General features: G+C 42.6%; 2 protein-coding genes across 2 annotated transcripts; one reads left to right on the forward strand and one right to left on the reverse strand.

Annotated features, from left to right (window-relative positions):
• Positions 1–2,949: 2,949 nt before the first annotated feature.
• LOC126994836 (putative nuclease HARBI1) lies at positions 2,950–6,494 on the forward strand. Its single transcript, XM_050854107.1, has 4 exons — positions 2,950–3,883; positions 5,002–5,316; positions 5,451–5,502; positions 6,068–6,494. Exons 1-3 carry the CDS (start codon positions 3,045–3,047, stop codon positions 5,461–5,463), a joined length of 1,167 nt encoding a protein of 388 aa, XP_050710064.1. The 5' UTR covers positions 2,950–3,044; the 3' UTR covers positions 5,464–5,502; positions 6,068–6,494.
• LOC126994837 (tol-Pal system protein TolA-like) lies at positions 5,956–9,340 on the reverse strand. The gene is made up of 3 exons (XM_050854109.1): positions 9,264–9,340; positions 7,268–7,397; positions 5,956–6,426 (listed from the first exon to the last, which is right to left on the reverse strand). The coding sequence occupies exons 1-3, from the start codon at positions 9,301–9,303 to the stop codon at positions 5,985–5,987; spliced, it is 612 nt and encodes a 203-aa protein (XP_050710066.1). The 5' UTR covers positions 9,304–9,340; the 3' UTR covers positions 5,956–5,984.
• Between the last annotated feature and the right edge of the window lie 3,216 nt (positions 9,341–12,556).

The raw sequence follows: 12,556 nt of genomic DNA on the forward strand, positions 1-12,556 counted from the left end.
GGATAGTGGTTCTACCATTTGTACACTGAGGCACAGCTTAGCTAGGAGCCATGAACTCACAGGCAGACGTAGAAAAATATGGCTGTTGAATAGCGCGCCAGTGATAGCTCCTGAAGTCAAGATAAAAGTCAAGTCACCCTATTACACAGACTGGATCATGGCGGCGACACTCGAAACACCGCTCTATGATTTAGTGATTGGCAACATTCCCGGAGCTACTAACGGGATAGGTAAAAATGCCGTCACTCAAACACCTAACGCGGTGTTGGATCCAGAGGATTTTGGAGTAAGTGAAAGGGTACAAGGCGAAGGTGAGCCTCAGATTGGTGCAGCAGTAGTGACCCGAGCAGCTGCTAGGCGTAGGAGTACTGTTAGGCCTCTCATGGTTACATCTCTTGGAGATCTAACTAACAGCGAGGACGTAAGGAAGGAGGTGGAGAGAGACGACACCCTGCCCGGCGTACGCAAACGTTTGCAGGAAAACAGTGTCATTCAGCTCAATGACAACCGCGTCAGTTTTATCAAGCAGCGTGGCTTGATATATAGGCAGATTATCTCTCCCTCGGGTGAAAGGAAATTGCAGTTAGTTGTGCCTTTGAGATACAGAGAGGCTGTTCATAAGTTAGGTCACAGTACTACTCTAGGCGGTCACATGGGAACAGCCAAGACACTCGCTCGCGTACAAGCACATTGTTATTGGCCAGGGGTAGGACAGGAGGTAGCTAGATATGTGAGGTCGTGCGATGTGTGTCAAAAGACTATAGATAGAGGTAGGGTAAGGCCTGCACCCTTACAGACAACTGCCCATTATTGACTCTCCCTTTGAAAGAGTAGCGGTAGATTTGGTTGGGCCGATCGAGCCCCGAGCCAGCGATGGCTCCCGGTATATTCTTACGCTTGTAGATTTTGTCACGCGTTGGGCGGAAGTGGTGCCGCTGAAGAATATTGAAAAGCAAACTGTGGCTGAAGCTCTCATGACTATGTTTTGCCGAGTAGATATACCCAGACAAATACTGAGTGATCGGGTTACTCAGTTCACCTCAGGGATGATGGAGGTAGTAATCCGTCTGCTTGCGTGCAAAGGGTTACATACCACGCCCTACCATCCCATGGGGAATGGACTGTGTGAACGTTTTAACGGCACACTTAAGAAAATGCTTAAACGCATGGCTGCCGAACAACCCAAGGAATGGCCTAGGTACCTGGCTCCTTTGTTGTTCGCGTACAGAGAAGTTCCACAGAGGTATGGTAAGTCGGTTAGAGGTCCCCTTCAGTTACTGAGAGAGCTGTGGGATGACAATTTACTGGACCCGGAGGTCAAGACCACATACCAGTACGTGTTAGATCTAGGTGACATGCTGAGAGAGACCTGTAACATTGCTAAGGAGGAGTTACTCAAAGCAAAACAAGTACAGAAAAAGTTACTACGACAGGAAGGCAAAGCTGCGTAAGCTCAATGTAGGAGAACAGTGTCTAGTTTTGCTTCCCACAGCGAGCAACAAGCTGTTAGCTCAGTGGAAGGGACCTTACGAGGTTCAGGAGAAGGTTAATGACCTTAATTATATTCTCCTGGTTGTTGGACACCCAAAACGGTTCCATATCAACATGTTGAAACAATACTACCGGTCAGAAGTAGCCGCAGGTTGTTTGCGAGAAAGTGAGTATGATGATGAGAAGGTGAAGTGTCTAGAGTTAGTTAAAGCTCACTATTCTCAACCTCAGATCGTTGCTAGAGGGATATGCAGAGGTTTTTTCGGACAAACCTAAGATTGCGTCTGGTAGCAGAGTAAGATGATCAAAGTGGACAGGCTAGGTAGCTCGGAGACTATATTCGGATCTTGGGATCTTAAGATTCAGCTGAGTCGAGGAACCAAGTGACGAAAGTGTGCAGATTAGGTGGCTTTCGAGAATGTTTGGCAGAGAGTTTTGCGGCATGCTTAAAATTTAAGTTGCATGGTATGGTGCATGGTGTGATAATGTAAGAAAAAAATAAGCAGTTAGCCAGGAATTTATACAATAAGCTACACCATTTTACACCTACCTACAGCTACTCCACATCTGTCCCACCTACACTATGTATACATACATAACACCACTTACATATTGTGAATAATTGTGGCGAAGTTCGCCAAGCCCACTCTAAACGGTACTGGCGCCTCGCTATGGAGGTTTCTCTCTAGTTTGATTATTAACGTAAATGTTGAGGTTTTTCACTTACAGGCGAACCGTCAATTACCTGAGCAGAGGTTAATTGACATACACCACAGTATGACAGATTGTGTGAAAAAGTCAGGAACATGCTAATTCTGTAGGTGCAGTTGTAGGGCATGTTACCAGTGTTGGCAGCGTATTCACAGTTAAAAAACTTTTCTCTGAAGACAAAAGTTTTCTTAAAGGGGGGGCGAAATGTCATGATTTCATTGTTCAAGGAGTGGCCCATGGAAAAATACCGCGGAAGTGACCGCCATTTTGATTGAGAGAGCGGGAACTCAGTCCCTCACCAAGGCGGGAAAACCAGGCAGGCAGGAGCAGCGAGCTTTTCAAATCATATTCGTTATTACGGCCAAAGCTGAGCTATGTGTGGGACGCATGAACCACTATTTACCAAGTGCATGTGTTGGGTTATTAATAAATAACAATCCATAGCCGTAGAGCGTTTAGTATAAGTGTTACACAGAAAACGAGATGTCAGTATGGCGAGAGCTGCCATCTTGACCGCGACCGGGGCACGGAGCATTGTGGGTCCCGCCGCCATCTTCCATTATCTCCCACCCAGACTCCACCGCGAGCAGACGTCCCTCACCTCCTTCCGTGCCACGTGTCCATCGTGGTGGTTTACCTGCCTTTGTAGTATCCACAAGTCCAGCGTGACTGTGTACTGCTAGGCGAGGGAAGCCCTTGGGAGGTAAGGAGGGCACGGCGTGTTGCAGAGATGACTGAAGAAGGATTCCAGGGCCCGTATTCTACATACCGTCATAACTTCTTCTGACGGTCATAGCGGAACAAAATGGCGCATTTCAGACATAACTCCGTCAGAAACTCTTATGGTCGACCATAAACTCTTATGGACGACCATAAAATTGCGCGGGACGCTGAGGTCGGGTTCACCCTGTCATAACTCTGCTTATGACCGTCAGAAGCGCGTCAACATGGCAGCCCCACGTCAACACGCTCCCCAGCCTTTTCGAAGAAGAGACGTACTGAACGAGCTCAGCGATGCTGAGCTTATCAGAAGATACAGATTTGACAAGGAAGGTATTTTGTACGTCACTAATCTTGTGAGGGAAGCCTTGTCAAGTGACACCAAGAGGAGAAACCCACTCACCCCGGAGATGAAGGTGATCATCACACTGCGGTATCTTGCCACAGGAAAAATGCAAATGTGTAGCAGCGACGACCTCGGCCCATCACAGCCCAGCATCAGCAGAGCCATCACCCAGACCATTGACGCCCTTGCAAACGTCAATATTCTCAAGCAGTTCATCAGCTTCCCCACCACCCAAGACGTTACTGAGGCGAACAAGGCAGACTTCCTCACCATTGCAAATTTTCCCGGGGTTATTGGTGTCGTTGATGGGACACACGTAAGGATTGTGGCACCAAAGGAGGAGGAAGACGTGTTTGTCAACCGCAAGGGATATCACAGTATTAATGTGCAGGTCATATTCAATGCCAACTATCGAATACTGGATATCCTAGCGAAGTGGCCTGGCTCAGTGCATGATGCACGTATTTTGAATGGCTGTGGAGTGGCAGAATTGTTCCAGAGAGGGCATGTGCCACCAGGTAGTCACTTGTTGGGAGACAGTGGCTATCCCAGCAAGCCATGGCTCCTGACACCTTACCTGCGACCTCTGCCTGGACCTCAGTCACGCTATAATAGGTGAGTAGATTGTCTTTATTTTTCTTTTGGGTATCAGTATAGTTTCTTACAATAAACATGTTGAACGTGAGATCCGCTAAAAATTTTGTAGAGTTGACATGCCACGCACTACCAGGTGCAATTAGCAAACTGAGCCAATCACAACATTTACCTATTATATCGAGAGTTCGGATAATAGGTTAGGCTAAGTTTCGACTGATCGAAAAAAACTTAATTATTTAGGTTCATTTTAGAATAATAATAAAAAATGAAAATAGCAAATAAATCAGGAAAAAACTCAACCTAACCTAGATTAACTGGCAACAAAAAATACACATATTATATCAGCTTAAATAATAATTAATGACGTTAATAATAAGTACATCAGATTTAAAGAAAATAATACACCTTTGCACCTTCAAATTTAAAGAAATAGATCTTTAAATGAAAAAAAGTTGTCAGAATTTTAAAGTTGATTTTCCTAGTAAAAAAGTTGACCTTCAAATTTAAAAAGTTGACTTTTAAATTAAAACACGACTTTCAAATTGCAAAAGTTGACTCAAATTTAAAAAAATAGATTTCAATTTAAAAAATGTAATTAACCCGGTAACAGCGACGGGCCAAATTTGTGGCTTTACTGTGTACCAGCGACAGGCCAAATTTGTGCCATGATATAAACCCCTCAAAATAGATGATACATAATCTGATCACAAATGCTTTGATATATATTATGAAATGGTTTGTGTGAGGGGTGATTTTTTCTCATTTTTCTCGCCTGGAGGGACCATTAACCCGTGGGCTTCGGCTATGGGAAAGCCGAGAAGTGCCCGAGATGACAAAATTACTCTGCATTTTGAGACTAAAAAAAGAGCATGGAATGTACATCAGAGTACTCCTCTCATAACCACAGCCACGACTCGTCAAAGCCCTAAAAAGGATCTGTCGACGTTCTCGGGTTAAGAAACATGATCCCCGCTGCTACCGGGTTAAACTGAAAAAAAATTGTCAAGGACAGTCAAATTTAGTCAAGCAAAGTCAAATTTAGGCAAGCTAGGTATGGCAAGTAGTGAATTTACCCATAGTTAATGGAACATAAGTACTTAATATTGACTGCCATTATCATTTGTATTTTCTTTTAGGGCCCACAAACGGACACGGAGTGTTGTGGAACGGGGGATAGGACAGCTCAAGCGCCGCTTTCATGTCCTACACAGCGAGGTCCGAGTAACTCCCCCGGTGAAGGTGTGCAAGCTGATACATGTATGCGGCATGCTCCACAACATCTGCAAGGACAGGAATATTCCCATTCCTCTCGATGCGGCTCAACCTAACGCTGAAGAAGTGGATCTTGCCATGGCACAACCTGAAGGTGTGCAAGTTGTGCCGCCACTTCCAGCTGGTCAGCGGAATGAAGGTCGCCTGTATCGAGATGAATTCTGCAACTTGCATTTCCAGTAAGTTGGATATTTTATATATATATATGTTTTTCGAATTGAATCTGGGAAACACTCATTTCTTAAGAATCTGCATTATTCTGTATCATTATTATTATGAAACTACCTACTAGTTAATTTGTTTTTCGTTCTAGCAACGAAGACTGAAACCCGTTCCTCAGCACGACTGGACAAGTACATGCCAAGGTACTGTTCCACTTGCATTAATAAAGTAATCAATTTATCAATCAATTATAACCCATATTCCTTTTGTAAACATTTGCAAATTAACATTCCCCTCTTTGTTGTCAATACTCTAAAAACACTCATAGTACTCCTTCAATCTTCTTATACCTTCCACACTTACAATTACATTCCTATTCACACCCTTTACATTCATAGTTCATACACACCTTTTCATTCTTTTCTCAAGCTCCCTTCACTTCTTTAAAGAACATCTCCCTATTATTCTGAAAGTCATTTCTCACCTTCCTTCCTAGCTCTTCACACATTGCCTTTTTATTCTCCATTAGTGTTCTTTTTGCATTTTTTTTACATATTCATTTTAATCTCTTTTTCCAGTGCATTTGTACACTGTATCATTCCTGCATAAGCATAATTAAACTAGTACAACTAAGGTTTCACAATCATAGAACTATGTGCATCCTTTTCTACTTTTATTAGGTATATTATTTGTTTTTCCTTTCCTTTTCAATTTGTAACTTGAGCAAAATTTGTTTAAGACGCATGGCTTCCGCTTTTTCTTTGGCAGCTGCCTCCCGTGCCCTTTCAGCTGCCTCCTGCGCCCTTGCAACTGCCTCCTGCGCCCTTGCAGCTCCTGTGAAGGCCCGAGCACAAGCCGCCACCTCCTCTGCGGCTGCCTTCATGGCCCGTGCAGCCTCCTCCCCAGCCTGTGCAGCTGCTGCTGTAGCTCTTGAAGCTACAGCCTCCTCCTCAGCAGCTGCCACCTTTGCTTGAGCAGCTGCTGCATCATCCTCAGCTGGCACCTTCCCCCAGGCACCCCCCTCAGTTTGTGGCTGCAGGGTGGGCTCAGGCACAATTATTACTGTTGGTGCCTCAGCACCTCCCTGACCTACAATGAGCTGGCTCGCTGGCTCTGCTGCGTCTTCACTGCAAGTAATGTATAAAGTCATGAAATGGGTGTACAAATGAGCAGTTATAAACTAATGCAGATCTGCCATAGGGTATCTTTTTCCTTTCATATACTAGGGAGTAAATATGGCATAGTGTTATGGAAATGGAAGGCATACTCATACTAAATTAACGACAATCAATAAGGTCTAGAAGAGTTGCATATCTTTGAGGGGATTGATATTAAGAGGAGGATTCAATGAGTTCTCGGCCTAACAAAGAAGGAGTGGAGACAGGAGCCTGCCAATGCTGTAACATGTTGGTATAGGTTCCAACAAGTAATGCATGGGCTGGCATCCTTTCAGCATTTTCCATTGAGTTACACGGTGACTTTTCATAAGTGATTCACCCACCATTCTTCAGGGACGGAATTTCAAAATTGAAGACGAGATTGGAGAAGTGCATCACACTCAAAGGCGGTTACGTTAAAACAAAAAAAAGTAAGTGGAGTGAACCTTTGCTCTATTTTTCCTCATTCTGAGGTAGGCCAAGAACTCATTGAATACACCTTAATTGAGAAGTACTATGAACCAAGGTAGGATTGCATCAATTGACAGAAGTTGCTGTAGCTTTGATGTTACCTGCAGGTATAGTTAACTTGAACTAAAGCCTTTAATTAAACAATCTATTCCAACAGTAAAGATATATCTCTCATATGTTCTTTCCAAGTGATGAGTTATGTTTCTAGTGTTTTGTAACATACTGGTTGAAGCAAATGACAGGCTTTTATTACTTTTGCTAAGCAGAACTGACTATATTTAAAAATGAGAAGAATAGAACTAAAGAGTGTACTTCACAAATTAAACAAATAGATACATACATGTCGACAGTCCTTTGATGTCCAAGGTCATCAATCTCCTCAAATCCCGTGATGACCTTGCTGTCTTGCCCCAAAACGTCCCCGACAAGTTCATCAATGGGGTCAAGGGGAGGGGGTGGAGGGCCGCCACCTGGGAAAAAATAAAAATTCATGTATTTTTTGCTTTTTTCCCCTTCTACTAAAGCACTACATTAGTGTCTTCTCAGAATGTAATGCTAAAGTGGATTATGACAGGTACTTTACTGAGATGTTATAAAACTTGTTTTTGTCTCCTGCCTGTAACTTGACCTCTCTCAACAAGTGTATCAAGACACCTCTCCACCCGGAATTGACCTCTCTTTTGGCTAATCTATAGTATCTTCTGTTGTGAGAGCGGCAATTAGTGGGCTTTTTTTCTACACTTTTTGTTGCCCTTGAGCCAACTCTTTGTTGTAAAACAAAATTATATAAAAAAAAAAATAGCTGCTGCACTCCCACCACTATTCAAGGTTGTGTGTGTCAGAAAGGAGCATTTCTTCCTCTTTCATACTTTATCTTACAGGCATCTCTGATGAAAGAAAGTACGAGTAATAAGGGTAAGAATGGACTCTACATAATATTCATTACAAACTTAAACTGATTTACCCATATATATCAACTAAACGAAAATTTATGGCAAATAGCATCCTGTTTCTTTCAATACAAAACTATTTCAATGTGATTGATTTCCATCAAGCAGTTGTCTGTTGATGGCAACAAGTATGGGTATTGCAACATACTTCTATAAATATCCATGTTTGTATATATATATATATATATATATATATATATATATATATATATATATATATATATATATATATATATATATATATATATATATATATATACACACAAGACTCATTTTAGTACCGTGCCAGTAATTCATTACCTACCAAATGAAACATCACTAGCTCTTCATATATCTTTTCTACAAACGTTCAACAATCATGGAAACGCTTTCAAAATCCAATTCAAGGACTATTTATTGTTGAAAATAGGGGATAATATTCACGAAAGCGTAGCCCTCTATGGCGGCGGCCGCGGCGACGGTGCAGCTGGTGTTGTGAGAAATACCTCCTCGCAGAAATAAGACATATAGCAGCTGGTGTTGTGAGAAATACCTCCTTGCAGAAATAAGACATATATATGTGGGGGGGGTCCATGGAGTGGTGCAGCCCCCCCTGGTTGGAAGGGGGCGTCGAGGGGGGTGATGCCCCCCCCGTTAGCAGGTCGTAAAGTTCGGTTGGAGAAGTTTAAATATGCTCTCCCACCCTAAACCCTCTGCGAGATATTTTGCAGCTGCACCGTCGCCGCGGCCACCGCTAAAGGATGCTACTCTTTCGTGAATATTATCCCCTATTTTCAATAATAAATAGTCCTTGAATTGGATTTTGAAAGCATTTCCATGATTGTTGAACATTTGAAGAAAAGATTTATGAAGAGCTAGTGATGTTTCATAAGGTAGGTAATGAACATATGAACGTTGGAGTCTGCAAGAGGCCGGTAGGCCTAAACAAGGCAGCTCCTTTGACCCTAAGCTCCCGTGTATCTAACCCCACCTAGTATCGCTGTCCATGAATTTATCTAATCTATTTTTGAATGTGATTGTATTGGCACTCACCACATGACTGCTAAGCCTATTCCACTCATCCACAACCTTGTTGGTAAACCAATTTTTGCCTATGTCCCTGTTGAGTCTGAATTTATCCAGTTTAAACCCATTACTTTGTGTCCTACCCATACATACTGGCATGGTACTAAAATGAATCTTTACCATATATATATACCTATATATATATATATATATATATATATATATATATATATATATATATATATATATATATATATATATATATATATATATATATATATATATATATATATATATATGATATTCAAAGTGCTCAGAATGAGACAAAAAATGTGTAATGAGTGTTTATCAGTTAAAGCTAATATATGAAAACTTACTTACCAGTTCCATTCCGATGATCTCGAAAGTTCTTCAGCTTCATCCTTGACTTAGAAGTGATGGTGAACCATCGCTTCTTTACCTCTGGCCGTCCTCTCATGGTGGAACTGTCCATTCAGGTCGGCCGTAATCTTCGCCCAGACATCGTGTTTCTTTTGGTTGGAAACACCAACCGTCTTGAAGTTCCTCTTCAAAACGTGGACTTCGTCCCTGTATAACATAGCCAGCTGGAGAGACTCGTCGTCTCCCCAGTTAGCCTTCCTTTGACGTTTAGGTTGAGGATCCATGCCGTGAGTAAACACTACCGAACAGCTGAGAGGGCGGTACATTTGTTTACACACTTTTCAACGGGAATACGTTTCCGCGCATTTTCTCATAACGAATTTCTATTTTACCATTTCTAACTTCCCCAAAAGTCGTAATATGAGGTCAAAATAATGTAAATCAAAGAAAATGATGTCAATAATATATTATATTCCATAAATTTAGAGTTAACAAATTGTGAGCCGTGCGTTCTAGCGGCTCACGGTGTTGTTGATTTACTGCGCTATGGCCGACGACAAGAAGAAGAAGAAGAAGACTTCTGACGGTCATTATACTGACGGTCATAAATTCTGTTAGCTATGACGGTTAGTTATGGTCGACCATAAGCACTATGTAGAATACGGGCCCAGGGCTCCAGACTACGAGGACGGATAAGGTGTGGATCCCACTTCCTCCTACCTACAGCTAAGTACATATTTTGCATAGGATGTTTTAAGATAGCTAGCTAGGTTGCTGTGTGCCTGGGATTAATTAATTATTCTTAATTTCCAGCGAGTTTCTTTGTTGCTTAAATAGACTTAAGAGCTGGTTCATCTGTCTTTGCTTGTCCTATGAAAGATGTGACTGATCAGATATTTAAATAATAAATGAATAGAAGGGGCTGCGAGTCTGAAAACTCAATTTACAGATATTTTATTTTAATTTTTTTTATTGCTGAGAATTTACGAGATTTTCGGAAGTCCAAACCTTTCGAGAACCCCACATATGGGAACCGAATAATTCACCGTAACACTTTTTATAGTTGTGGATATTTTTTTTAAAGGTTTGCCGCCAGCTATGGCGAGATCACATAACTTTGAACTCTAAAGTGGAGCACACCTTGACCCACTCTTCCTTCGCTGAAATCTCCATCCTTGGAGATTTCAATGTTCACCACCAGTTTTGGCTTTCATCCTCTTTCACTGACCAGTCTGGTGAACAAGCCTACAACTTTGCTATCTTCAATGATCTAGAGCAGTTGCTTCAACACCCTACACGTATTTCCGACCGTCTTGGAGACAGGCCCAACATACTAGACCTCTTCCTTACCTCCAACTGTTCTGCTTACTCTGTCAAACTATTCTCTCCGTTGGGCTCCTCCGATCACAACCGTATTTTTGTATCCTGTCCTATCGCTCCTGTACATCCTCTGGACCCAACGAAGAGGCGATACTTATGGCATTTTGCTTCAGGTCGGTTTCCCGTGGAATGATTACTGCTTCCAGGAGAGATACCCTTCTGTGTGTGCCCAGCGCATCAAAGAGGTGATTGTCTCTGGAATGGAGGCATACATTCCACGTACTTTCTCTATTCCTCATGCTAAAACGCCTTGGATTAAACACGCTTGTTCTCGTGCTGTTAAAGATAGAGAGGCAGCTCTCAAAAGGTACCAGAGCCTTCGAACTCCCGCTAACCATGATCTTTTCATTTCCACCCGGAATCGTACCAAACCTATTCTTTGACTTACCAAAAGCTCTTTCATCAATAGTAAATGTCAAAATATTGCTTTCTCTAACTCTTCCAGAGACTTCTGGCAACTAGCCACAAATATATCCTCCAACTTCACTTCTTCTTTCCCTCTCTTCCTTAACCCTGACGGCGGCACCGCCGTCTCATATAACTCTAAGACTAAACTCTTCTCTCAAACTTTCTGTAACAACTCCACTCCTGACGATTCTGGGCTTATTTATCCTACTCATCCCCCCTCTGACTACCTTGTGCCTGTAGTGCTTGAAATTCTTATGAATGATGTTTTCTATCCCCTCTCTGGCCTCAACTCTCAGAAGGCTTATGGACCTGATGGAGTGCCTCCTATTGTCCGTAAAAACTGTGACTCCGTGCTGACATCCTGCCTGGTCAAACTCTTTAGCCTCTGCCTATCAAGATGTATCTTTCCTTCCTGCTGGAAGTACGCCTCCACACAGCCTGTGCCTAAGAAGGGTGACCGTTCCACTCCCTCAAACTACCGTCTTATAGCTTTACTTTCCTGTCTATCTAAAGCTTTTGAATCAATCCCTAACAGGATGATTCAAAAGCACCTTTCCACTTCTGACTTTCTATCTGATCGCCAGTATGGGTTCCGCAAGGGGCGTTCTACTGGCGATCTTCTTGCTCTCTTAACTGACTCTTGGTCATCCTCTCTTAGCCGTTTCGGTGAAACTTTCTCAGTTGCGCTAGACACATCGAAAGCTTTCGATAGAGTCTGGCACAAGTCTTTGCTTTCTAAACTGCCCTCTTTCGGATTATTTCCCTCTCTCTGTTCCTTTATCTCCAGTTTCCTTTCCGGCCGTTCTATCTCTGCTGTGGTAGACATTCACTGTTCTTCCCTTAAACCTATCAACAGTGGTGTTCCACAGGGCTATGTCCTATCACCCACTCTCTTCCTGTTATTCATGAATGATCTTCTTTCCATAACAAACTTTCCTATCCACTTTTATGCTGACGAATCCACTCTTCATTATTTAACTTCTTTCAACAGAAGACCCTCTCAACAGGAATTAGGACTCCATACCTGATGTTGCAGAACGCTTTACTTCAGACCTTGTTATCATTTCCGATTGGGTTAAAAGGAACCTTGTGTCCTTCAATGCCTCAAAAGCCCAATTTCTCCACCTGTCAACTCGACACAATCTTCCAAACACCTATCCCCTATTCTTCAACAACACTCAGCTGTCACTGTCTTCAACACTAAACGTCCTCGGTCTATCCTTAACTCAAAATCTTAACTGGAAACTTCACATTTCCTCTCTCATTAAATCAGCTTCCTCGAGGTTGAGTGTTCTGCATGGTCTCCGCCAGCTCTTCTCCTCTGCACAGTTGTTATCCATATACAGGGGCTTTGTTCGCCCTCGTATGGAGTATGCATCTTACGTGTGTGTGTGTGGGGGGGGGGGGGGTCCACTCACACAGCTCTGTTGGACAGAGTGGAGTCTAAGGTTCTTCGGCTCATCAGCTTACCTCCTCTTACTGATAGTCTTCTACCTCTTAAAATC

Source organism: Eriocheir sinensis, unplaced genomic scaffold, assembly GCF_024679095.1.
Source record: "Eriocheir sinensis breed Jianghai 21 unplaced genomic scaffold, ASM2467909v1 Scaffold89, whole genome shotgun sequence".
Lineage (NCBI taxonomy): Eukaryota > Metazoa > Arthropoda > Malacostraca > Decapoda > Varunidae > Eriocheir > Eriocheir sinensis.

Bases quoted from the DNA above. Each gene is read 5' to 3' on its own strand.
- LOC126994836 (XM_050854107.1), top strand. From the start codon at position 3,045: ATGGTCGACCATAAACTCTTATGGACGACCATAAAATTGCGCGGGACG. The intron at 3,884-5,001 runs GTGAGTAGATTG...ATTTTCTTTTAG, and splicing joins CCTCAGTCACGCTATAATAG to GGCCCACAAACGGACACGGA.
- LOC126994837 (XM_050854109.1), bottom strand. From the start codon at position 9,303: ATGAAGCTGAAGAACTTTCGAGATCATCGGAATGGAACTG. The intron at 7,398-9,263 runs GTAAGTAAGTTT...ATTTTTTCCCAG, and splicing joins AGATCATCGGAATGGAACTG to GTGGCGGCCCTCCACCCCCT. The intron at 6,427-7,267 runs GTATGTATCTAT...CATTACTTGCAG, and splicing joins CATCAAAGGACTGTCGACAT to TGAAGACGCAGCAGAGCCAG.